Below are 26,971 nucleotides of genomic sequence, written 5' to 3' on the forward strand. Positions count from 1 at the left end.
AATTCTTCACGCTACCTTTTCTTAAACGTATGTGGTGTCTGTGTTAGCTGAAATACCTGCATCTGTCCCCTCCCCCTGGGTGCAAGTGTCCAATCATAGCGAAGCCGAGAGATGTAACCTGGGGCAGGTACAGCTTGGGTAGCATGAGAAGGAAACACCTTTGTAGCTAACGGCATGATATTCTATATTCAAGGATGTAGTCAAGGAAGAAGAAAATGTGAAGTGTGCAGGGGCTGGCAAAGGAACTGGACTCAAAACTTAAAATTTAATAACTGACCTAATTAATCATGGGTCTCACTTAATACATCAAGACTATTACATTATTTTGACTTAAGTTAAAATCTTTACTTATATTTCATACTTGACATACTATCTCAAGATTATCTCATTATAGTACAGATAGTTTTGTCTCATTGCCCTATAATTAAAACTCATAATTTTGACCTGTTGTCTCATTTGGCTTAAAATTACCTCGCATAGTATTTTTATTTATTTTTTTTATAACTTTTTAATACTGATGTTTAATGTTAATCACAATATCTGCAGTTTTTATGAGACTAAAATTGAAACTACAGATGTTTTATCTTATGATTGTATGCACTCTGCCTAAATATTTGTAAACAAATCTGAAAAAAATAAAAAATACGCCAGACCGCGGTCGCACACTTGTTGACGTCAGAGTCAGAGGACATGGGACAGGAAGAGGCGCAGAAGGAAAAAAAAACAAGATGGCAGCAGGTTCGGATCACGGGCTGAAAGGAGTAGTTTGGAAAAGTAAGTTTAATCCAATGAGAGAGTGTTTGTTGTCCATGTGAAACAGCGTGACGCTTATTTTTCAACAAATATCTACGTGCTGTTTTTATGAACTGTTTATTCTCCTGTGACTTTGCATTTTGCCGTGGCACTGAACGTTTACTCTCATTCTGAAGTTTTGTTTTTTGTGTTTTTGGAAACGGAAGGTTAGAGATGTGTATTGAAGGCAAGAATAGACGAGGAATGCACCTGGGTGAACACTCGATGTTGTTCTTTCACCATAACTTTACATCGAGTAAAGTGAGGTCGAGGTTTCCACTGCCTGGTGCCCCGCCTTGGGTCTACAGGCTGTCTTTAACTCAGCATTGATAATGTTAAATCGACACAAACCTAAAACCAGCCTGTGTCAAAGTCTGTTTGTGTGTTCCGAGGTGTTGTCCTCTGTGGCTGGTTGGAGGAAAGCTGCCAACCGGGAAGTGTTTACTCCCGGTTGATATAACTTAATCAATGGAAATATTGTTTTAAAAAATGTACATAACTGAAGTAGAATAGCACTGAGTCCTTGTCTAAATCTGCTTTTCACACCCATTTTGCTTGAGTTTATATTTAGTTATATTGATTTGTTAAGGTATGCCTTGTCAAATTGCTTCAATTTTGTGTGTGTGCGTGTGTGTGCGTGTGCCTGCGCGTGCGTGAAGACGGTAACGGAGAAATAAATTAGTACTATTCAATTGTAGAAGGAATGCAAGGCTGCAACCAGTCTAACAGCTGTTTTCTTTAATAAATGATTGATCATTTACTGCATGCACCACATGACCGCTACTACTACCGCCACTACTACTGATAAAGTTTATTTATGTGGCACCTTTCAAAACAATGTCATAAAGTGCTTCACATTCCTCAAAAGTTCCTCAATCGAGAGTAGGTGGACTGACTTTTTTCTGGTTTCAGTCATGTTGTTTTTCATGAGTCATGTTCTGTGTTTCTTACAGGAGTAAAAGAAACAATTATTGCAGACTGCAGAAAATCGAACGTATGGAAGGTAGGACCACACTCAGTGGAGAGTCCTATGAGTTTAACTGCATGAATGGACAACTTCCACTTCCTTTATTACAGATCCAACTTTTTCATGACTGATGTCTGTCATGTGCTGTGACTCAAAACATTTTTGTTTGTGCTTTGGAAGTACCACTGCTTTTAAAGTGGAGCTCCATAGCCTAGCAACATACTGTAGCACAGTGTGATCTATAATTAGACTGACTGCTATCAATATCTTCTTCACAGATATTGATTCTGGACCCTTTCACCACAAAGCTCCTGTCATCATGCTGCAAGATGTCCGATCTGATGTCAGAGAAAATAACAAGTAGGCCATGTTTCCGTAACAGTGAAACACTTATTTTTACATCATATTGGTAATAGACCGAACAACTGAAGTCTGTGTCTGGATGCTTGTAGCTAATATCTTAAATTAGAATTTAAATTAAAGTGAATATCTTGTTTCACATATGTAGTTGTGGAGGACCTGTACAAAAGCAGAGAGCCTGTTCCAGAAATGAAGGCCATCTACTTCATGCCACCAACTGCTAAGGTTTGCCATTGTAACCCTGTAATGGTCATCTTGAATTTGGATTCAAGTATTCATTTCTTTTAAATTTACTTTTGTTTTTTTTTCCCAGTTTCATTCCAGTGGTTTTCTGCCAAACTGTTTTCTGTTTTTTGTTGTTTTTTTTCTAAAATTGCATTTTATCTTATAGTGTGTGGAGGCCTTTATTTCAGACTTCAAGACCAAACCCAAGTATAAAGGAGCCTATGTTTATTTCACTGACTGTAAGTAACAAACAAATAACTTCTCAATTCTACTTAATAAGCAAAATAACTCAACTAAACTGTTATTAATGATTTTTTTTATTTGGCGGTTTATCTTCAAACTAAAAACATTTTGGGTCCACAGACTGTCCTGATGACCTGTTCAACAAAATGAAGCTGTACTGTGCAAAGTACATACGTGTCTGTAAGGAAATCAACATATCCTTCATGCCGCAAGAGGCACAAGTGAGTGTTTTCAGTGTGTGCTCTTTTAGGGTTTTTGTAATGCTCCATTTCCTTTTTTAATGCAGGTCCTGTGGTTACTTGCTAACTCGGGGGAAATTCACTTGTTTTAGTGAGTCTTAGGAAATGTTGCTGCTGGGAGGAAGAAAATTGTAGCATTCTCAGTGATTCTTTAATGGGTGTTGGCCGCTTTAAGCTGTGATGTAATGATGTTATAAACCTTGTATTGCGCTAGTGGCTTGGGAACTGTAATTTGTTGTTCTCTGTATTTTGACGATTTCTCATTGTTTTGACGGCTGTGTTGAATTATTTTCAGGTGTTCACATGTGATAATCCAGGGGCTTTCCAAAGCATTTACAGTCCCAACAATCAGGACAAACAGAAGACACTGGAGACACTGGCAGACCAGCTCGTCACACTCTGTGCCACGTTGGATGAGTACCCAGGGGTCAGATACAAGAAGTAAGCCAGAGAAGAGTTAGTTTCTCAGCTTACAACAGACCACAGCCCCCAGGCACAGTGAGACTTTTTACTAGAAAAGCTTGAACTGAGACCATAGAACATTACCTGACTGTGACCGGGTTATACTAGAAGACAACTAGTTGGTATGATATATTGTCTGACCACATCAGAAATCAAATGTGTTTATACCTGCTCACATTTGAGAGACGGAGTAAAAAGTCATCAGTCACAGAGAGGGTGGAGACATGATATCTCTCCTGGAAAGCATTCATATTGTTGCACTCCTCGCTTGCCCTGGCCTAACGTGTAAGGTGACAGATGAAATTTATGAATTAAATTACTGTTTCTGTGGACATGTAGACTGACTCGAGTGATTTGACAACATCAGCATATTTCTCTAAAGTCAGTTTGATGTCTGATATGTTACAACTGCTGGATTAACTAATACTGGTGTCAGAGCAACCTCAATATGTTGACATTGAAAAGTCATGGAAAACTATTTATATCATAACTAGAGACAACAACATGGAGAACGCCAAGATCCTAGCAGAGCTGGTGGACAACAAGCTGGCCAGACACTACCAGCTGGATGACAGTGGCAAGAAAAAGGTGAGACACCTGCACCTACACCTGAATGTTGACAGAATAAACAAGGTCTTAGACCAAGGAGTGAATGGGAACCTGAAAATACAGTGTTTTTTTTTCCACTGACAGCTTAACAGAAGGTATCATGTAAAAAGAAAAGAAAAAATGTTCCCTCCTTTGCCTCAAGCAGATTAAAGCGTTGCCCTTCACCATAACCTTTGAAAGGGGAAAAGTTTGCGGTCATTGCTCGGTAGCAGCGAGGAATAACATCTCACTGACAAGCAGTGATCACTGTTTTTATAGCAAAAGTGAATTGTTATAGTTCATGTTTTTATTTGTGTATTTCCCACCCGTCCCCAGGGAAAGACCCAGGCCCAGCTGCTGATAGTGGAAAGAGGTTTTGACCCGGTCAGCCCCATCCTGCACGAGCTGACCTACCAGGCCATGGCCTATGACCTCATTGATATCCAGAACGACACCTACAAGTAATACAGGCTTTTCTTCATATTCACATTTATCCATCAAATATTCATATGGCATATAAGCTTTGTTTCAAATTTAGGCAGTACATCTCTGGTTGAAACCAGTTATCTGGTTATTTTTTGTGGCCAGGTATAAGTCTAAAGATGGCTCAGAGAAGCAGGCCCTGCTAAATGAGGACGACATGCTTTGGGTTAAACTGAGGCACAACCACATTGCTGAAGTCTCAGCGTAAGTGTGCAAGATTTGAAAGATAGATGTGTGCCATTTCTGTCTTCCTCACCCCAACAATGACCTTATTTTTTTTTCTTACAATAGACAAATCCCCAAGATGGTGAAGGAAATATCTGCTAGCAAGAAACAGCCGGATGGGAAGGTACAGTGCTGTGATTTCTTCACCTCATGAACTGTGCATTTCATTCTTTAAATGAATTCCTTCAGCAAACATTTCATTTAATTTTCTTCCCAGATCACAATTAGCCATTTGGCCCAAATGATGAAGAAGATGCCTTCATTCCGTAAACAGCTGACTGAGGTATGAAGCACCATTATAGTTACTGTTACTGACTGTTGGAGTGGTATCTCTAAGGCCTTGCAATCATTTGCCTGTACTTTAAAGTTATCTATTCAACACGAGCCAACTTTCAGGGTAAGAATGGGCAGTTTTTAGCAGCACCTTTTGGAATCTGACAGGCCACAGGTTTAAGGACAAATGTAACTAATATTATTTTCCTTCTACCCGTAATTATAGAGCTAAGTGATCATTATGTTGTGGTTGGGTGTGGTGCTTTAAAAGCCTGTTATTATGTGTGGTTGACTTAAGCATGTTTTTAGCAGCGAAACTGAATGTGAAATAATATTTTTGTATTGTATGTATATATTGTATGTATATTTTTTTTTATTTCTGGCTTCTACGGCTATCCTTCAGTATCTCTGTAACAATACATATACATTATTGCGGTTGTACTGTCTTTTTTCTGCGTCTGAATTCTAGAAAACCGTTCATCTGCAGTTGGCCGAGGACTGCATGCATCATTACTCAAACAATGTGGAGAAACTCTGCAAAGCAGAACAGGTCTGTCTGTGCTCTGTCATCTGTTTTGGTGGAACAAGTGCTTAAACATGTTTACCACTCAGCCTTGATTGAACAACTGGGCAAGTGGGTGGTCGGTTGTTTAGTGAGTAGGGGCGACACTTAACACTTTACAGAGTATCCCTGAGATGGACATTTGTTTCCAGTCTGACCTCTGACCATTTTCATTCATGAGTAGATGTTAAAAACATACAAAGATTCAGGGTATTCCCAGCCTAAACAAGATAAGATAAACAATGATTTGTCTCTGTGTAGGACCTAGCAGTGGGGTCAGACGTGGACGGGGTGAAGGTGAAGGATCCCATGAGGACCCTGCTGCCTGTGCTGCTCCACCCATACAGCACCCACGACAAGATCAGAGCTGTGCTGCTCTACATCTTCAGCCTCAACGGTACACCTTTCTCTACTTTGAGCAGACTAGTCTCCTTTCACCGTCTGAGCATTAGCAGTCTGTAAAATAGTCTCCTGCTTTGTAGCAGTATGTTTGTGGCGAACACTCAGAGTGCAGACTGTCAGAGATCCAGATACACTTAAAGAGCATTAGTGAGTCAGCCAGGATATAAATTGTTGCGCTATCCTATCGTTTTCTTGTTAAGACTAATAGATAATTCCATAAAATGGATGTTAAACCTACAGTTTCCCAGACTCACAGCCCATTTAACTGAGAAGATACAGCCCTAATTAACTATTAGAGATTTTTACACCACTTTGTTTGTTTGTTGTGTGTAAACAGGAACAACAGATGAGAACTTAAGCAAACTCATCCAACATGTAAAGATCGAGGATGAACGAGAGTTTATCCTGAACTGGAAACAACTGGGCGTCCCTATCATCACATCAGTATGTGGAGAAAGGAAAAGATTGCAGAGTTCTTTATCCCATGTGTTGTCATGTTCTCATCTTGTTCATCTATTCAGTTCTGTCATCAGTCCCAACTGAATCCTGCTCATTGTTTGTCGTATTTTTGTTTCTAGAGCTCCGGCTCTCGCAAACCCACCAGGCGGGATCGTTCCCAGGAACAGACGTACAACCTTTCCAGGTGGACTCCTGTCATAAAAGATGTGATGGAGGTCAGTGAGGGGAGATTACTTTATTGCATAATTTATTTTTTTAGCAGTCATCATTTCTGCTTTTTCACACAGCCTTAATACCTTTATTTTATCCAGTTCACATACTGTGGGTCTAGATAGGATGTAGACAAGGAAAACAAAAAAGTCAGACATAATGTATGTTATGTGTTACAGATCATACATGCAGCTCGATCTAGGTCACTGTGCTACCCCCAGTCTACCTTTAAATGGAATTCGTGAGAAAAAATAATGAACAGAACTGTGAAAGCCCCACAAAAGGAGGTTATCAGATTCAGGTCATGCGATAGGCAGTGTTACATGTATGTTTGTGTTATGTACTTCTTTATCCATTTGTAAAAGGCAGCATCTTAGCATCTATAAGGTACAATAAGGCACCACTTGTGTGTTGATCCCTTGGGATGATCCTTGTTTCCCTTTGTACTGATCCTCAAATGCTTTTATTGCATGTTAAATGCATTCCATATAAGAGGCTATTATAATAAGGTGAGGTTATGTTTTGTGTGAAAGGGGAGGTAGGATGTCACAGTCGCCTCCTGTTTTGTTAAAGTCATACAGAACATGTAGATTTCTCACTCACCTTTTCACTCTGTCTTGTGATTAAGTTTGCTTGTGGCCGTTTGTTTTGAATCAGGTAAGTTATATGAGCTGTAAGCCACAAAACATGGAAGAAATAACACATCTGTATTATTTAAAACTCTGCTGTTGAGTCCAGTTCTCAGAAATGGAATAGGGAACTGAGATACTTCAGTGCCCTTTGGTTATAAACTCAATTTTCTAAATCTCAGTTCTGTAATTCTTCAGATTTGAAATTCCACATGCTGGTATCAAATGAAACCTGATGAACAGGCTAGAACAGAGACTCTTGGCCTCAAAGAAGGTTAAGGTCGTCCTGCTTTTTAGAAGCAAAATCTGAAGTCTGTGGCTCAGCAGCTGGCATGGCTCATTTGTTTTCTTTGCAAATGGGATTCGTTGGCACTAATTTTAATGTTATAAAACAGGTCAAATTAGATTTAAAATCATCATTCAAAACGAGCGAACTCTTGTTGATCTGTGACATAAAAAGTTCTTTTATGTCTCCTCTTCATTTTTATTTTCCTTCCCTTTGATTACCTGAACAGCCGTCTTTGCCACCTGAGCACCTGGTTTCCTAAGTGGCAAAAAAATTTTTTTAAAAGAGCCTTACAGCTGAGAACCAGAAGTAAAAATCCTGGAGACTGAGAAGTGCTTGACAGCAGGTTGTTTTGACTTCCCCTGGTGCATCCTGTAGTTAGCAGCAGAAACTTTCATATAGCTTTGTACTTCCTCCATAGTTTTGAATGTAAGTGGATGCCTCACAATATGTACAAACAAAATCAATGCCCAGATCTATGATAGTGGCTTTCCAAACTGATTTGGTCTCAGTGGGACTTAACTTCTACAAATGACAGATAAATTAAAGATCTGTTACTTTCAGGATGCTGTGGAGAACAAACTGGACACCAAAGAATGGCCCCACCAGTCTGAGTGTCCTGCTGCCTGGAATGGCTCCGGAGCTGTCAGGTGGGTTTTTGAGTGATCACACGAGACCTGGGTCAGTAAGTGTCTGGAAAAAATTCTGCCAGAGATGTTGTGATCAGGGTTGATCCCAGTTATGAGTTTAATTTCAAATACTCAAGATTATGTGACAAATACTTAACCTTGTGACGAAGAACACTACTGTTAGAACACTACTTTAAAATATCTTCACAATTTTCTATATTACCTATCACTCAGGAGAAATAGGCAGCCGTCTGAATGTCCCCATTTGATTTTACAGACAAATGCAAACAGTATGAGGGTGATACGTTTGCGCCCTCCGGTGATGATTTGTGCTACTGCATTCACCTCCAGCTTGGCAATGTGGTGTGTTTGGGACCCAGAGTTGTTTCTGAACATCTGTTCATCACCCTTTCCTGATTCTTTTCACAATGTGGACATGCAGCCACCTGTTTTTCTTTTAAATTTGTCTAAGTGAGTTTCTGCTGTCCATCCTCTGCTCCACAGTGCCCGTCAGAAGCACAAAGCCAGCGCTCAGGACGAACGCCGGACCGGCTCACGCCTCATCATCTTTGTTATAGGAGGAATCTGCTTCTCTGAGATGCGCTGTGCCTACGAGGTCACCCAGGCCGTCAAATCCTGCGAGGTCATCATAGGTGAGCATTAACACATGACGACACAGATTATGGGTTAAATCACCTTTTTCACCCACTGAATTGTAAACGGTCACTGCCTGTTTTCATTTCCAGCTGTTTCACACCCACTGCTACAACCAATAAGAATTGTGGAAGAGTTTTTTGGTATAATTTGGGATCTAATAGTTCCTTTTACTTTGATTCCAGGGTCCACCCACATTTTGACCCCCACCAGTCTCCTGGATGACATCAAGGCCCTGAGCAAGGGCCCGATGGAGACTTTAACAATAGAGGAAAGGAGCAATGCCTGAGAAACTTGGCCCTCCAGCTAACCCCCCCGATATCTCATATCATTCAGCACAGTGCACTCAATTCAACTTCGTGAATCGAAGACTGAAGGGAATTTACCTTATACTTATCTTTATGTTTTAATACTCTTTTCAAACCTAATTTACAGTTGCAGTAGGAATGAGAACAAATTCTCTTCTAAGCCTATTTCATTATCGAAAAGCTTTTGCCCAGACTGTCTAACCTCGCCTCAGTGTGTGTGCCTTTGTCCTTAAGAAAAATGCTGGCAGTGTTACAGTGTTACATGTTGAATGAGCTCTGAGAAACTCTCAGACACAGAATGTTTGGAGGAAAATAGCACAAAGCTAATGTATATATACTGTATGTAAGTCCCTGCAATGCCCTTTGACTTTGTCAGTCACTGCTGTTTATAAACACTTAATATAATTTTGAACAGTGTTTTTAATATAGAATATTTACGTTTTCCTTGAACAACTGACTAATAAATGGATGAAGTGGTTCAAAATTGTGGACTGGGATGGAGTGAAAAACAACTGTTTGTTTGATGGTTACAGAATCATCTCTGTCACTTCACTTGGTTCCATAATGCAGTAGACAAAACAATATATGGGAATTATTTTAGCATTGGAATGAGCTTAGCAGTGGCTTACTTAAAACCTGATTCTAGTTATTGCTTTGACTTTAATCAACAACACACTAAGAACTCAGGCACAGTAAAAGCACTTAATCATCATGTCCGGTCAGAACAGTACTAACTTAATGTTTCTCACTGGAAAAATCTCGATCAAGTCCTTTTATTCACAGAAAAACATGTTCATTAGACAATCAGCAGGAGCATCTGGTGTCCAATGAATATGCTGCACTCATACCTGCTGAAGAGACAATAGGTGAAACAAGGGCATTATGGGGTTTCTGGAATGTCATTGATCACATCTAACCTACTTTTCCTACATGGATTATGCTTTAGTTACACAGAATTGAGATCGCTAACTACATACTGAGGACATTACACAATACAGGAAAGTACATATTTCCTGTGTGTTTTCAAAAGGCTAAACATGAGACGGGTGTTGAATCTTTAGGTTGGGAGGAGGCTTTGTGCTATTAGCAGTACATTGGATTTATAAAAAGTGAATAGAGGGATGTTTTACTCCAGTTTGTGGTGAGATTCAATAACAACAAATGAGAGGTGAGGGATGAATTAAGATCCTTATTTAACTTAAAAACAAAAATTACATTGGTGGTTAAAACAGATTTTAAACAAACATATTTTTCATTGTGCTTTAAGAGTACAGTTGTTGTTTTTTTGCCACATGATTCACCAAAACTTCCAGTTATCCCAAAGAACAGGATTTAGTCAAATTCAGTGTTTACAGCCACGCTGATGTATGTTCAGTCTCATTTCCTTCATGGAGTTTTTAAGGACACTTGTACATTAATATTCTGAAGGAAGAAACATTTAACAGAAATAAGTGTGCCGTCCAGCACCACCCTCACTCCCACAACATTAAGCTGAAACCAAGTGCACCAGTGTCAGTTACAGGAAAAAGTATCAGGTAACATACTGTGTGAATACACACACTCACAGGGTGGTCCTGCCTCGTTGGTCCTACACAGAAGAGCACTTACCTTTAACAAGGTGACCTACTGTCACTCTTATCTCCCATTTATATTTAATCATCCCACTCTGTTACTCTGTTACTCCACCTCTAGTCTTCATTAACAAACTTTAACAAATGTGACTGTTTGTTACTTTCAGTTTGTGAATGCTTAATTTTTGATGTTAAAAAAGCAAGGCAGCAACTTCCCATGAAACCTACTGTTCTCTGAAAACACCCCATGTCTTGGCATGGCTGGATCACCAAAGAGCGAACCTGCCCAGGGCCCCCAGAACATCAGGGGCCACAAAACCCCCAGTTTTACTTTTCTCTATTTCTCTTTACATATTTTTTATTATTTGCAGATGTCTAAGAAAATTGCACCATTGAAGTACAAAAATCATCTACTCTATGTGAAATCCTAGTTTAAAGACTTCAAGACTATATTGAACTCATTTGTTGTAAAGTTGTGCTTTATCAAATTTGTCAAATGTGTTAAGTAATTAACAGACAAAACACTTGCATTACATTACATTACATTTATTTACGCCCTGCGCTCGAACTAAAAATCACTTGTTTTAAAACTTTTCTTGTACTTTGTTTTACGTCTGCGCATGCGTGAGAGCTCAAATCCACTGCCCAAAGGTTTCTACCGTTGTCATGACAACCTTTTCTTTAGGTTACGGCAGGTTGGAACTTAAATCTGGTTCAAACGGTTATAGTTTTCTCCTCTAACTAAATCGTCTGCTGTCAAGTTAACTCTAAAGTAGCTGTAGCTGTACTCATATGGATTCAGGTGTGTTATTTTCAGAGAGAAAACGCCCCGGTTGAAATGCAGTCGACGACCTGCATAGGTATTGCTGCAGCCTCGGTGGCCGAAAGAGGGGGGCGAGGAGGAGGAGGAGCAGGTGCGGAGCCGGGAGCAAGGAAACAAAGCACCGGTCACAGAGGAGCTCAGAGCGGGGAAGAGAGACGAGAAGGGCTCGGTGTTCAGGAGTGGCCCGACGGATCCAGATATGAAGGAGAATTTGTGAACGGATTGAAACACGGCAAAGGAAGGTACACCTGGAGAAATGGAGAGGTAAGTAATGTGAAGCCAACACGCAGTGAGAGTAAATATACTTAAAGTACCAAAAATAAATATGTAGTAGAAGTATCATATCGCATAACATGGAAGTACATATACAATAGTGTGTATAAACGATGGTAGGATGGTCATCCTGGTATTATATGTCCTGTGTGAATGGCAGAAATCACTTCTATAAAACATAACATTTTTTCACTGTCACCTGGAGTCACTGCAAATTAAACAAGTCACTATTTGATTTCCCTTTCTGCTCCTTTGTGTAGTACTACGAGGGCTCTTTCTACAAAGACTACAGGCATGGGGTTGGAGAGTACTGCTGGTCCACAGGCCACAAGTTCACTGGCAAGTTCTACCTCAACAGAAAAGAAGGATACGGACAACAAGTGTTCCCTGATGGAACCACCTTTCAGGTGAACTGGATCGATGCATGGTGACAGATATTAGGATAGTTTGGTTTGTTTTTTTTTAGTTTAGAAATATCAGCAAATAACAATGAACCTCCTCGCCCCCCTCAGGGTTTGTACCATGCTGGCCAGAGGTTTGGTCCAGGAGTGGCTAGTTATCCAGATGGGTGTCAGGATGTGGGTCTGTGGGTCAGGGAGCGCCTGCTAAGGCTCTGCACCACTGTAGAAGAGGGCTTTAGCCTGAAGAACTTTCCTGAATATGCTGTCTACGTGGACCCAGCTGCCACCACAGAGTCCCAAACTCAGGTACATGTTGATCACTGTGTCACCCACAGGTGAACTGGCTAAAGCACCTACATTTAGTATTTGGTTACAAACCATGTTTTATTGGTTTTAAAACAATGAGGTCCTTTGCCCCAGCCAAGAAGATGTAAAACATCTCTTTTGACCATAGGTCCAGAAACATAACATCTTTGAGACTCTAAATCATTGAATTTGGAGGATTTTTTTGTTTGATACTCACACCTACTGTAATGTAAGCAAAATAATATTTTACCATGAAGAATATGCTAAATATTTTTTCTTTCTACAGACAGATGCCAAGACACACTCTGAGGTAAAGTGCCCCTATACTGAACAATTGTTAGCTTTGTGACTTAGCTCGAAACAGATCAGTTAATTCATCATCCTCTTCAGGTGCATATAGACAGAGATCTGATGCCAGATGAGAAATTTATTTATCCACCTGGCATGGAGAGTTACTCAACAGATGGCGACCACTTGCCGCTGCCCCCCGGCCGAAGAAGAGAGTTGGATCAGCACTTTTATGGCGAGTTGTGGGAGCCAGACGATTATCCGTACCAAGGCTACGAACGAGACCCACTCTCCAGATTGCCCCTACAGGCGTGCATGCAGGCTCACATACACAAACACAGGTCAGATACAGATACTACATCAAAAAGTGTTTGAATATTGGTGCCCAAGCAGATTGTACTGAGAAAAAGAGAAAGACCCACACATTGCGTACAGATATTACTGCAAACAGTATTGCAAGCGACTAATATGTGGGTATTTGTGTGTCTGTCTCTCAGACTGCAGGCTGAAAGTGTGGGCTGGGATGTGGCTGCTGTTCTCTCTCTGAAAAGGGAAAGTTTTGGTCCTAAAGGGCCTTTGGAAGTCAGGTCAGAGCAGCTGATCCAGTGGGCCTCCCAAGGGGAACTGCAGACTGTTTCTCAGATCCTCCGGACTGGTTTGGTCCACCCTGATGTAGCAGATTCACAGGGACACACTGCACTGATTGCTGCCACAGTAACTATAAATAACTAATTATTATTGTTTATTCATTATTATTCATTATTACCAAGTACAGTACAGTTGCAACACAATAAAACATTTAGTTTTTAGTCTTATTCTTTGTTTTTATGTCTGTGAATGTTCTCATTCATCCAGGTCATAGTTCTCTCTTTGAAAATTGAATCGAAGGCAACTGGACATATGTTTGTCTGGGAAGACGTTTCGCCTCTTATCCAAGGGGCTTCATCAGTTCAAAAATTACAACAAGATGGAGTAATTGACCGACCTCAGTACCTCCGCCTCTACCCTCAGGATACCATTCCATGCCTATATGGACTCCCCAAAGTCCATAAGGAAGGGACACCACTCAGACCTATTGTTAGCAGCATCAATTCAGTAACCTACAATATCGCTAAGCATGTAGCCAACATCTTAGCCCCCCTGGTTGGAAACACACCACATCATGTTCACAACTCATTAGACTTTGTGAACAAAATCAAAGGTTTGAAAATGACACAAGAAGAAACCATGGTGTCATATGATGTGACCTCCTTATTCACTTGCATTCCAACTAAGGAGGCGGTGGAAACAGTGAGGAATCACCTGAAACAAGATAACACACTACATGACAGAACCAATCTCACACCAGACCAGATCTGCCAGTTACTGGATTTGTGCCTCAACACCACATATTTCCAGTTTAACAGCAAATTTTACAGACAAAAACACGGCTGTGCTATGGGCTCACCAGTGTCCCCCATTGTGGCTAATCTATACATGGAAATGGTAGAACAAAAGGCCCTCAACTCATTCAAAGGTACACCTCCAAGTCACTGGTTTAGGTATGTGGATGACACATGGGTAAAGATCAAAACCCAAGATTTACAAGCTTTCACTGAACACATCAACTCTGTGGACAAAAACATCAAATTCACAAGAGAAGATGTCAAAAGTTCCTGGACTGTGACGTTCACCTTACTGAGGACAGGAGCCTCCACATTGGGGTATACAGGAAACCCACACACACCGATCAATACCTACTTTTTGACTCACATCATCCACTGGAGCACAAACTGGGAGTTATCAGAACCTTGCAACACAGGGCTGACAACATACCAACCTTCCATATGTGTCTGGGGTCTCAGAGAAACTCAGGAGGATTTTTAACAAACATCAAATTCCTGTATGTTTCAAACCCAGCAACACTCTCAGACAGAAACTGGTACACCCCAAAGACAAGATACCACACAATCATAAAAGCAACCTAATATATGCGGTCAAATGCAGTGAGGAATGCAAGGACCTATATATTGGGGAAACTAAACAACCTTTGAACAAACGCATGGCCCAACACAGAAGGGCTAACTCCTCGGGTCCAGTCTCAGCTGTCTACTCACATCTAAAGGAAAAAGCACACTCCTTTGAAGACAGCAATGTCAAAATCCTGGACAGGGAGGACAGATGGTTTGAGAGAGGAGTCAAAGAAGCCATCTATGTGAAAGTGGAAAAACCATCACTAAACAGAGGAGGGGGTCTGCGACACCACCTATCCCCCATTTACAATGTAGCCCTTTCATGTGTACCCAGGAGAGTAAACAACTTAACCTCAGACGACTCTCAACGAGCGTCATCCACCAGGGACTCACCTGACCCTAAGGACTGTCGTTCACATGAGACACAAACTAGGTCACATGAGCCTGACGACTGTCGTTCACTGGGGACCACAACAAAGGTCAGGTGAAACCAGTACTTTCACAGGTACTTTGGTGGTCCCACCCACAACAGGTTAAATACCTGGGTCTTACTCCACTTTCTTGGTCAGACTAGTGCGGACTAGATAGACCGATGCGTATGAACTGATGAAGCCCCTTGGATAAGAGGCGAAACGTCTTCCCAGACAAACATATGTCCAGTTGCCTTCGATTCAATTTTCAAAGAGAGATCTTTGTTTTTAGTTTTCAGGTTTGTCCCTCTGACTGCTTTGTGTACTTGCTGTCTTTCCTTTTGCCCGTCAGGTAAACTGCCATAATGATGTGATCCATCTGTTGTTGGATATGGGTGTTGATATCAACAAGCTGAACTGTGAAGGCATGTCTGCCCTGGCTGTGTGTCATGTCCTCTACTACCCTTTTCACTGTCTGCACACCACTTGGGCTGAAACCCCTGCAAAAACTCAAGTAAATCTGAATGTCGTTTTTAGTCATACAATAAGCATGGCTTTCTCATTAAATTGAGACAATTGAAATGAAACAACTTGCACTGCAATGTCTCATCAGGTTCTGAGGTCTCCCTCTGCATGTGGCGGCAGTCCCCAGATCAGCCAAATGGGCTTCACTACAGACACATCTGGGCTTCACAACAGACCTCAGACCACTAACACAACCCTGAGCTATCAAACCAGCCAGAGCCACCTCTCTGACCAGTAGGAATCAAGCTAATATCAGTTCTCTTATCAGCTCTCACATAATATTGAACAGAAACTGTGTATATTGTGTTGTCATGATAGAAAATGAATAAAAATGTTTTATTTATAGATTTGTGACTTCTTACAACAGTTATGAAGTGTCTCTCTAAAACAAGCTATTTATTGTGTTTTTTTCAGGACAGCAGAAGAACTAATGGAGCACGTGTCATATCAGAGCAGTAAAGTGTCCAATCACAGTGAGCTCATCACTGAGCACTGGCCTGGCTTAAATGAACCTGAGACCCCCGCAGACACTGAACACCTGCAGGAGGCGAGACAGGAAGACAGCAAGGAGACAGAGAGAGAGGGAGAGGTTCCAGAGAGAAGGGAAAACAGCCATAGGCAGGATGAGAGAGAGAACAAAGGGGAGGAAAGAAAGATTGTGGAAGAACTTGGTCAAACTTGGGAAAGTGAAAGTGAAGTAAAAGGCCGAGAAATAGTTGTTGAGTCAAGAAAGGAAGGTGTGGAGTTGAGAGAGGAAGGTGTAGAGGAGAGAGTGAGACTTTTTAATGAAGAGGATAAAGAGAAGAGAGAAAGTGAGGATGTGCCCAGGGTGGAGCGTTCCATTCAGGTGTTCGATGGTCACATTGCGCTGGGCAGCGTGCAGTGGAAGGAATGTCGAGCTAAGGCAGCAGCAATGGTTCAGGTATAAAGCACAGAGGTCCCATCCTATAATTGCTTTGATAAGCTGATATTTGTTTGAACTCACTGTTGTCTACTCATCTGTCTCTCTGCAGCAGGGCAAAGACAGAGAACTGAACCAAAAGCAGACCTTTGACTCTGCTCGCTCTGTCAGCAGCTATAACATTCAGGTCACAGAGGAAGTGATGCAGCGCTCAGCAGAAGCTCTGAGTCGCACAGGGATTCCTCAATGCTCTGACACACAGGAGACTGTACGCAAAATGGCTGCCATGAAAATTGAGTCAGTGCTGTTTGTTCTGTTCTGATAGTACTTGATTTGTTTACATATATGTGTCTCTCTGTGTAAGTTTTGTGTGTTGTATGTATCTGGCCAGACACCGTGTTCGTTTGAACACCCTGGAGCTGTTACTGGAACGGGGAGCTGACCCCAATTTATCCAAGGTTCCCATGCCTGTCCTGTTTTTAGCAATTATGGCAGCGGACGCTGAGGCTGTCAGGAGACTGCTGCTGTGTGGAGCTCGTACTGACATTCCCCTTCCACTTGAGGTGGGAATTAATGTTTTATTTCCTGTGAGGGGTTTACTGTGAGGGCTTACAAGTTTGTTAAGTTACAGAGAAACCAAATGATATCTCAAAATTCAAACAAACAAAAATATGTAAACACACACAAAACAAAATGAGAGCATCTGCTGTATGTTGCACCCCTCCCTCTCTCTCATAACCCTCTGCCCATCACTTCCTTAAACCCTAAAATTCCTCTCAATCTCTCATCCTTTTTGTAGAAGAAAGGCCTTTATCCCCTGCATGTAGCTGCAGCACTGCCAGGTTCAGCAGGTCCCATAATCACAGAGCTGCTGCTGCACGCTGTCACCGACCCAGATGCACAGGCATGCGACCAGGACGAGATCTATGAACGTGATAGGGTACATGTGCTCTTGCACATTAAGCTTCATTTGAGTAATTGTTTCGGTGATAGTTAACTGAAAAGAAAAGAGTTTCCCTCTTGGTCTTTTACAGATTTTTATGAAGGCTCGAGAACCACTGAGCACCGGTGAGAGGCCACATCTCAAAGAAGGAGGCAGAACAGCCCTGCATGTGGCCTGCCAGAGAGACAGTGACTACCAGGTCAGTACTTACTGTGCATGCACACCATCACTAATATGAAACATGGTGCTAAAAGACTGTTCTGATTTGTCACATGTTGCATGCATAAATACAAGCAGAGCTCAAACAGTGTGTTGCTCTCAGTATATTATGTTGTTATGCTTTGAACAGCATGACTTCCAGTGTGTCTGGGAAATATTTTATAGCTTTACTACTACAATAAAACTTTGCATGGCTGTTGCCTCTCCAAAACATTAACCTCTGTGGGATATTTAGTGCAAAGCCGGAAATCACAGATATCATGAGGTTTTCTTGCAGTAATATTCTGTTACATTTAATGAATCAGTATGTGTGTGTTTTTTTTTGGTAGAATGCCAGTAAGGTGGTAGCCCTTCTGCTCTCCCACAGAGCCAGCACAGACCTCCTCTGGAGTGGACACTCACCTCTCTCCCTGGCTATAGCAAGTGGCAATGACTTGGTAGACCACATAAAACACACAGATTCACACATACACATACACATACTGCGCACATGTGCACAAAACCTTATTTTGACCTGGACCTTTTCCTTTTCCCTGCTGAGGCGGTGGAGGAGCTGTTGAAAGGAGGTGCAGATCCTAACATCCCACTGGGCTGTGGGGTGGGCAGTGCACTCTGTGCTCTTGCCAACATCAACTACCACTTAGGCAACAGACCTAAGCTGGTACCTACACACACACACACACAAACAAACAGATAGCCATAAATGAGCATTAGAGATCTGAAAGGCATACTGTTATAATATACATATTATTCCTTCTAAATTGTCCTTTTAAAATAAAAACACAAAAAATCCAAAACGATCTCATTACTGAGAAAGTGAAACATGCAGATCTAAAGTCCTTTTCTTTCATCTTGCATCCAAAATCAACACAGATTACTATGTTCTTAGTGGCCTCAAATGAGTCTCATTTAATTCAACTCAAAATCTGTTGCTATTTTGAGTCAGTCAGTCAGAGTGTGTGTGTGTGTGTGTGTGTGTGTGTGTGTGTGTGTGTGTGTGTGTGTGTGTGTGTGTGTGTGTGTGTGTGTGTGTCTTTGTCTTTGATGTAGCTGGACATATTAGCTAAGGCTGGTGCCAACATCTTGATGCCAGTTATGGTGGGTGATGTTGTGGGAACCGCAGTTGACTATGCACACTACTCCTTTAAACAGGTAAAACACCTTTTCTACGAACACTCTATGCATTTCATTGAATTCAGTGAACTTTCTTCATTCTTAGCAGGCAATTAAAATGTTTGCAATGGAAAAGCATAGATAACATATTATATCTATATTTTTTCCCCATGTGTGTCACTGGTGGAGTTGAATAAACTCTTCTCTGACACACTGTAAATAAAATTGTAAATGTATACAGGATAGACTTGCGCACATACACAGACAAAAAGTGAGTAGTCTTTTGTTTTGATTACTTATTTCTTTGCCACAAAAATCCATCTGATGAGATGCCTGTATGTTATATGTTACTATCTAGGACTTACGTATTGCCAACACTCCCTTCCATGCTCTGAACTTGCGGGAAAGGGAAACATTCAAAGCACGACGCCAGCTGCTGAGCATGATGGGAGATCTGCTGAGACAGACTGCTGGCCAGAGGGAGACAGAGAATTTAGAGGGAGAACAACTGCTCACACTAGATGGTCAGTACAATGTGTTTGTGTTTTTTCAAAGGCAATAAATGTGTTTTTTTATGTTTTTGAGTATGGCTGTAAATCACTGTATTTGTGTTTGTGCGCCTGTGTTTGTGTGCGCTGTACTAATCTGAAAGGTGCCAGTAGCACAGGGAACTTTGTGCACACAGGGTCAGGTGCCATGTCCTCAAATGGGCCCCTCCTCAGCTGTGAAGGTGAACACGTAACAGAAAATCACAGGTATGCATACACATTCATATGAGGAACCTGCATATCATCCCTTTTCTTTTTCTATTCTCTGTCATACCTAGTGCTAACTCAAATCAAATTTTAGTCTGAGAGTGGAGAAGGAAAAGTTGAAAAGGAAAAGTGAAAAAACAAATCTTTTAGGAGCCAGTGTCCAACTCTTTGTGAATTTTTTTCTTAGGAAGCCATTGTTTAAGTTCTGCTATCACTGTGGTCGCTCTGCCTCTGTGAAGCTGACGGTTTGTAGTCGCTGCCGCAAAGTCTTCTACTGCTCCAGGGCCTGTAAACTGAAAGCGTGGGATGAAAGACACAAGGAAGAGTGTGTCCGGGTGTCAGGTGGGAATCCTTCCAACAGTTACAACCCTGCAAAGCCAAACCCCAAATCCTACCACAGGAGCACTGAAAGCTCAGACCAGAAATATCACAAAACAAGCTTTTAATAAAATAACAATGTGTAACTTTGTCGTAGTGTTTTGAATCTGACATATCTATAAGATAAATTAATGGTTTGGACGAAAACTGGGAAATTTGGTTTTAGACTTTGGATGAACAGAGTATGTAAATAGTTTCTGTCTCTCTCAATCCAGCAACTGCTGATGGCCTCCAGAAGAGAGTTGTGTTAAAATCCCAAAGATGCCCCAGGCCCTTGACTGTCTCGTTGAAATCCAAAACAGTTCCCAGGCCCTTGGGTGCAAAGTTGAAATCTGAAAGAGTCCCCAAACCCCTGAGAATGGCAGAGAAGGTCTTGGAGAGCCAAGTCAACCTGGAGGAAAACTACAGCTGCAACTGATGGATACTTCTAATACTTCATTTCTTTCTGTCGTATCTTTATATTTTTGGCTGAATTGTGATGACAGTATTTTGTGCCATAATAATTTCTCTTTCTCATATTTTTACCTGTAGTTGTGCAATAATGTCTGTCCCTGTCTGTGCTACAGTCAAATTTTACAAAGGCTTAATGGTTGCATTCATAAAATAATTTAAAAAAATATAAAAATTATATCAATTACAATTTTATACAAAATTAATCCAGTAGGAACCAGCACCAGATTTTGGCAGTTGTATCACCATTTCTGATGCTATTATTATTGTTGATCTTCATTTCTATGAAATGGTTGATAAAAGTATGACAAAATATGTGAACTCAAGTTCCACTTTCCCAGAACTTTCAATTGCATCTCGTAGTCTTCATCAGAAAACATATTCTTGACCTTTGGAACAGCAGTTTGACACACATATAAAGTAGTAGTATAGAAGGAGAAGTATAGAGCATATCATGGAATTACTCAAGTAAAATACCTCTCAATTATACTTGAGCACAGTACCTGAGTAAATGTACTGAGTTACTTTCCACCACTGTTTATTTTATACTCTTCTGTCTTGTAGTGAATCAGTTTATCGAATGCACAACTCAAATAAACTCAAACTACTATTATTATTATTATTATTATTGTTATATCTTATTCTTGTTGATGTATCACCCAGATGTGGATTACAGCTCTATGTCTTTGGGCTTTTGTAAGGTGTGCTGAGCAGCCTTGGTTACCGTAAATGTTTCACGGTAAATAACCTAACGTTATGAGCAGGTGTGACCACAGCAACGCCACAGGAGGGGGTTGCTGCTGCATCTCGTGTATTGGACCATACGCTGATGAGTCAACAGTGGGACAGACAGCACCGGACTCCCTCCCTCTCTGAACAACGAGGATTTAACGAGCACTTTAACATTTTCACATAAAGAAGAGTACGAAGCATTGTTTGAACGAGACGAAGCCGCCGGTTCAATTTCAGACGTTAACTGTAAAAGAGAAAGCTTTAACTGGAAACGAACCAATTTTAAAGGAAACGCTTCCAGACAAGCAGCTTCTCAGACAGGGCGAGGAGGAAGTGGAGTTTGTTAGAGAATTCGGGACATTCAGGAAAATGACTGTAGACTTGGAGGAACAGGAAGACGAACTACTCGCTCTCCATAGTATCTTTGGCTCAGAGGAGTTCGCCCGGAAAGAGTCGAGCCCTGCCGGAGAAATCCGAGTGTCGGTTGAGCTTCCTGCAGACTTCAGTGTGGCTCTGAGGGAGGGTAAATAAGCCAATTATAGGAAAATGAGCACGTTGATATTAATATTAACTGAGGGCTGTGGAACACAACAGCATGATGTTTGGGTGCTGTACAAAATATAGCTGTAAATTTGCTTTGCATGGGAAATTTCCACAGTTTGAAGTAATCCTATCAGTGATTTGAAAATGAAAAGTTTAATATGAAACAGAAATAAAATATAAACAGTGGTATTGTTTATGTGAGGTAACATGTATTTTGGTCATATTGTCTTGTTTTACTTTCTAAGGTGAAACGGTGAGGCAGTATGAGATATCGTTCCTTCCACCTCTGCTCCTGACCTTTGAACTCCCTGAGGACTACCCATCCTGCTCCCCTCCCTCCTTCACCCTCAGGTGCAGCTGGCTGACTCACACACAGGTAATCAGTAGAAGCGATATGGGTCAGTTAAAACATTAGTGGTGACATTTACAACAATTCTCTGCAATCACTCACGCCCACTGGGTGGAAGTGATTGCAGAGAATCTATAAAGATTACATCAGTCTACAGTATTGGCGTTCTCCTCCCACAGCTCTCTGCACTGGCTGCTCAGCTCACTGATCTCTACCAGGCCACCGGAGGCACTGTGGTGCTCTTCTCCTGGGTGCAGTTTCTTAAAGAAGACGCCCTCAGGTTCCTGGACATCCATTCTCTGCTGGAGCTGCCCTCTGATGAACACAGCACTCAGCACGATAGCCAGGACTCACAAAATGCTTCCCTCTCAGAAACAAGGAATAATCTTGACACTCCAAACTCAGGATCCACAGATGACCAAAGCTCTAATGTCTCAGGTCTCTCCTCACCATCCCTGGAAGTTCAGCATCCAGCAGTGAATCTTGCTGATGGACAAAATCCCTCAACCTCAGACGGGAGCAGCACAGACTCTGAGGGAGCTGTAGAATTACACCAAAATAATTTACCCTCCCACCACAGTAGAGTCGGCCAGAATGATCTAAACTCAGAGCCTTCCCATGATTCGAACGAAGGTTCACAAGCCTCAGATGCAAGGAAGGCTGAACAGACCTTCCAGATCTCAGAGTTTACGCCTGACAGCCAGAAGGATCTGTCTTCAGCGGCAGGCATCTCCAAGCGTCTTCCTTTTGCTGAGTCTGATCAAATTGGTCAGGAAGATTTCTTAAATGAGGGCAATGTTTCAGCCTCAGTGTTGCTTCCCCCGAGCTCCTCAGGCAAATTAGATGAAAGTGGACAAGGAGCTGCTCCTCTGCCTGTCCACCCAAGAGAATCCTTTCAAAATAAAGAGCAAACCCTCTCTAGACTCTCCCTAACCCCTTCACAAACTCTCCTGTCCCAGCTCTTGATCTATGATGGAGCCCAGAAACAGAAAGTGTTTGCCACATCTGTGTTTGACTGTGGTGTGTGTTTTGTGGGTTGGCTTGGATCAGAGTGTGTACAGTTGCCTGAGTGTGGCCACATCTTCTGCCAGGCTTGTCTAGCTGAGTTCTGTAAGCGCCAGATAACAGAAGGGAACGTTCGGGGTGTCACCTGTCCTCAGGCAGACTGCACGGCCAGTCCTACACCTGCACAGGTACAGACCTCACCTGTCTGTCTGTCTTTCCTCACAGCCAGCTTCTTTCTGAATGTCTCTTTGGTTTTGAGGCTTTGGGGTGTTGGGCAGGGTAAGCTGATATCAGTCGATATATTTGGTCTAGCTCAACAAAAGCAACCTGCTATTTATATTATTTAATTTCGACTACCTGACTTTTCTGATACACTCTTTACTTTCCTGTTTTCCTGTTTCGAAGGTGAGAGGTCTGGTTGGGGAGGAGCTGTTCAGCCGCTACGATCGTCTCCTGCTACAGTCTACGTTGGACCTCATGCCTGGTGTGTTTCCCTTACATTCTTGTAAAACCAAGGATGCATTCAAAGCCTTTATACACCAGAAGAACCAGAGAACCTAACAAAAAGAACATCTTTAGCACCTTCTTTTAAATAAAAATTCATTTAAAGTGGGTTCGTGTCTCTTCTTTTCTCCCCTTCTCTTACGTGCAGATGTGGCGTACTGTCCTCGGCGTACCTGTGGTTCGGCTGTTATTATGGAGAAGTCCAGCAATGCAGCACTGTGCTCTGTGTGCGGCTTTGCTTTCTGCATCACCTGCAGAAAGACCTACCATGGAACAGATGACTGTCAGGCAAAGAAGAACGTGGAGAAACAGACAGAAAAAGACTCGCCTGATTGCCACGTAAACCTGCCACAGTCCCAAGGTACACAAGGATACATGTATGTAGGTGCACAAATTATGCACTAATTTTACAGTATAAGTCACAGTCACAAGGCTGTGGCAGATATAGCCACTACAAAAAAGCCAGAAACAAGGAGCTGTTATGTTGTTCAGGATGAATCAACAGAGCGTTAATCAGCAAATTTTTTGGTGTTAGTTTAAGTCATTTTTCCTAGTTTCAATATTCATTTGTCAGGATTCGCTGCCATTTTCTAATGTTTATTTTTTCTCTACATCGGACAAATAATTTTGATCATTTGAGGAGACAGATTAAAGAATAATATAAGTATGTGTTAGCTGTAGCCTTCTTGAAAAATCTGTTTTATGTCTGTATTTTACAATGACAAGATATGAACTGCTCTGATTCAATGTCTGAACTTTTGCTTGTGTTACAGTAGAGTATTAAAACGGACAACAGTGGTGACATTTTTAAATACTCTAAATCTCTAAAATTAGACGTAAAAGACCAAAAGCTGTAAAGCATGAGTTGTGCCAGCAATGAATATTGAAATCTGATTTTATCTTAAATTACAGTCCTTTTAATTTGCAAATTCTGAGCCCAAAACTCAGAATTATTCAGCTTTTCCAACTCTGAAACAACTCAATGGTGTAGAATAAATCCATTATTGAGATTAATCAAGGCTGGGTGACCTACAGCTATTGTGTGCTCGTAAATTACGAATTACAAAGGTATAGAAATATTACATAATTATTAAAGGTAAAAAAATTGTTTTGGCTAACCTTTAATTACAGTCCCATTACTGGATCAAATATACAGTTTGTATGGATGCAAATGTGTCTCTGTGTGTCTGAAGTGGCGCTCTGTGTTGCTGTGTGTGTCTCAGAGGGGATAATGGCTCTGTGGAAAGACTACACCAGTGGCAGTAAGATGAGGCAGCGCCTCCTGCAGAGCAGGTATGGCCACAAGTTATTGCAGAACACCGTGGCAGACTGTCTGAGCGAGGAATGGATTGGAATCAACAGCAAGAATTGTCCTCACTGCTTCTGTAGAATACAGGTATTTATTTATTCATTCACTGGCTTTTATTTGCACATTTTTATAAAGTGCAAATAATAAAAGGGACGTAGCTGTACTTTTCGCCTTTTGTTTTCGTGACTGTTTTAGAACAATGTGTCTTGTCTAAAACTTATGTTGTGTTTTTTGCTGCAGAAAGACGGAGGATGTAACATGATGACATGCTCTCGGTGTAGACAGCTCTTCTGCTGGGCCTGCCTCACCAGACTACCAAGGGTCGGTGCAGGCAGTCACTTTCAGGACAGCCCCTGCTCTGCCTACCAATGGCGTCCGACATAGTCCTTAGCCATTTTTACCTCCATCCATGTCAGCACATTTTGCACGTTATGCTACCTTAAATGCACAGACATAAGTCAGTGCATGGAAATTCTGATTTAATGAAAAAAAAAAAAAACTAGAGTCTAATCACTATAAACATTAGGTACCTTATGGTCTTTTGCTACAAATGGGCCAACATTGAAATTTAGTCACAGGTTACACAGTTTACAAAAAAGTTATTCAGTTATTCAAAAAAACAACACCATACGTCATACTGAGTTATGACCAGTAGAGGGCACCAAATAACAGGAATTACAAAACAGCTCTCAAGTAACTTTCCAAGAAGTTCCCTTTTGGTTGGATTAAGGATTAAGGTACCTAGAAGGTCTGCAACTCATGATTGTTTTAATTTGTAATCAATCTGCCAATTATTTATTTGACTGACGGATTAATTGTTTTGTCTATAGAATCAGCCAAAAATGCAAATATAAAAATAATAAATTCTAAAAAATATTTACATTTGAGAGGCTGAAACCAGTAAAAATTTTCTCAGTTTTGCTTAAAAATGACTTAAGCAGATGAGTGATGAGTGTCACAATTGCTGCAGTTTGCCTTTCTGTTGATCTCCGAGTGTGTAGGGAGTAATGACCCTTATTCTTCAGAACGGGACATGTTTTAATTCCCTTCAAAGGACACTCTGCAGGTAGTGTATGGGGCATTTCGCTTCCACTCACTGACTAACTTCCTGTTTTTAAAACACTCCCCTCCCTTCCTCCACTGTTCTGTCACAACAGTGGAACAAAGACCACTGTTGCATGTCCCCAGGCTGTCTGTGACACGATCGAACATCTACAGCTGTCTCTCATATTAAGCCAAGAAATACTGGCCCTCTCTCGTGTTATATCTCTTTGTGTGTGTATGTTTGTGTTCCTGTGTCTCTTCCAGGAAAAATCCAGTTTCCACACAGGGGTCATCACTTCTTCATAAATGTCTAAACAACTGTTTGCCTTACTGACCCACAGTCCTCTATCAGGGCCTGGAGGACTGGTACTGGGTTGGACGTTTTTTGTCAAGAATATTAACTATATGGCTCAAATATACAGGGCAGGTTGGAAAATAACTATCTCTAAGTTAAATCTACTACACAGTAAAATGTGCAAAAAAGGAAGAGCTCTGAATCCTTTCTGAATCCACTGTATATCAAATTTTCAGTGCAAGATTTGACCCAAGAAGACACCTGACACCTAAACCTCCAGGTAGGTGTCAGATCAGCAGACCTTCTTCACATGAGACGTTTTGACTTTAACAGTAGAAAACAGCACAGGTGTTACTGATGAAACGCTTCCTTTAAATCTTCTTGACCTAAAACATGATTTGGGATTAAATGAGGAGCTGCCTTTTAAAATTGCACATTCGCAGTTTAACGAAATGTGACCAACACTGTGACACCTTCGCACCCAGTGGTTAATTTTATCTTTTCCGTCATTGTTTCCCCTCACATATCAGCTAGAGGTTATATTTAATTATGTGGTGTAGTACTGTACAGTACTACCCCCCACATACTCTCCGTACAATGTGTTGCTTTGTGTGTTGTTAGTGCTGTATAATGTTATATTTTCCCTTAATATCCATCCTGAATAAATGTAAAAACGTGTAATGATTCCATTCAGGAGCTTCAGTTTATGGTCCTGGTGTTGCGAATTCTGAATTCGCAACACTAATATATATATACTAATATATATATATTCTAATATTTTAGTGACACCTGTGTTTTTTTTTTTACTGTGACAAATCAAAAAGTGTCCCATTGATGGTGCTAGTCCTCATGAGCTTTGGGTGTAGAGGTGCTTTCACACAGACGT

The 26,971-nt window shown here is 41.2% G+C and overlaps 3 protein-coding genes across 3 annotated transcripts; all 3 read left to right on the forward strand.

Annotated features, from left to right (window-relative positions):
- The first annotated feature begins 715 nt into the window (after positions 1-715).
- On the forward strand, positions 716-9,474 carry stxbp3 (syntaxin binding protein 3). Its single transcript, XM_041040216.1, has 19 exons — positions 716-774; positions 1,746-1,795; positions 2,038-2,119; positions 2,268-2,344; positions 2,511-2,583; positions 2,708-2,808; positions 3,122-3,267; positions 3,783-3,876; positions 4,213-4,337; positions 4,465-4,563; positions 4,651-4,708; positions 4,802-4,867; positions 5,327-5,407; positions 5,681-5,816; positions 6,159-6,265; positions 6,400-6,495; positions 7,970-8,055; positions 8,539-8,687; positions 8,874-9,474. Exons 1-19 carry the CDS (start codon positions 729-731, stop codon positions 8,975-8,977), a joined length of 1,776 nt encoding a protein of 591 aa, XP_040896150.1. The 5' UTR covers positions 716-728; the 3' UTR covers positions 8,978-9,474.
- Positions 9,475-11,405: 1,931 nt separating this feature from the next.
- ankmy1 (ankyrin repeat and MYND domain containing 1) lies at positions 11,406-20,823 on the forward strand. Its single transcript, XM_041040428.1, is given in 18 exon segments — positions 11,406-11,654; positions 11,924-12,370; positions 12,761-12,999; positions 13,156-13,372; positions 15,373-15,534; positions 15,634-15,779; positions 15,960-16,467; positions 16,562-16,743; positions 16,838-17,021; positions 17,246-17,386; positions 17,481-17,588; positions 17,938-18,045; positions 18,150-18,269; positions 18,659-18,760; positions 19,080-19,245; positions 19,374-19,476; positions 19,664-19,818; positions 20,070-20,823. Coding segments are annotated over 18 exon segments (3,540 nt in total). The 3' UTR covers positions 20,273-20,823.
- Positions 20,824-21,162: 339 nt separating this feature from the next.
- On the forward strand, positions 21,163-25,531 carry LOC121183239 (E3 ubiquitin-protein ligase RNF14-like). Its single transcript, XM_041040215.1, has 7 exons — positions 21,163-21,559; positions 21,825-21,955; positions 22,108-23,121; positions 23,339-23,417; positions 23,586-23,798; positions 24,661-24,833; positions 24,987-25,531. The coding sequence occupies exons 1-7, from the start codon at positions 21,406-21,408 to the stop codon at positions 25,128-25,130; spliced, it is 1,908 nt and encodes a 635-aa protein (XP_040896149.1). The 5' UTR covers positions 21,163-21,405; the 3' UTR covers positions 25,131-25,531.
- The last annotated feature ends 1,440 nt before the right edge of the window (positions 25,532-26,971 follow it).

The sequence above is a fragment of the Toxotes jaculatrix genome, chromosome 6 (genome assembly GCF_017976425.1).
Source record: "Toxotes jaculatrix isolate fToxJac2 chromosome 6, fToxJac2.pri, whole genome shotgun sequence".
Classification (NCBI taxonomy): domain Eukaryota; kingdom Metazoa; phylum Chordata; class Actinopteri; family Toxotidae; genus Toxotes; species Toxotes jaculatrix.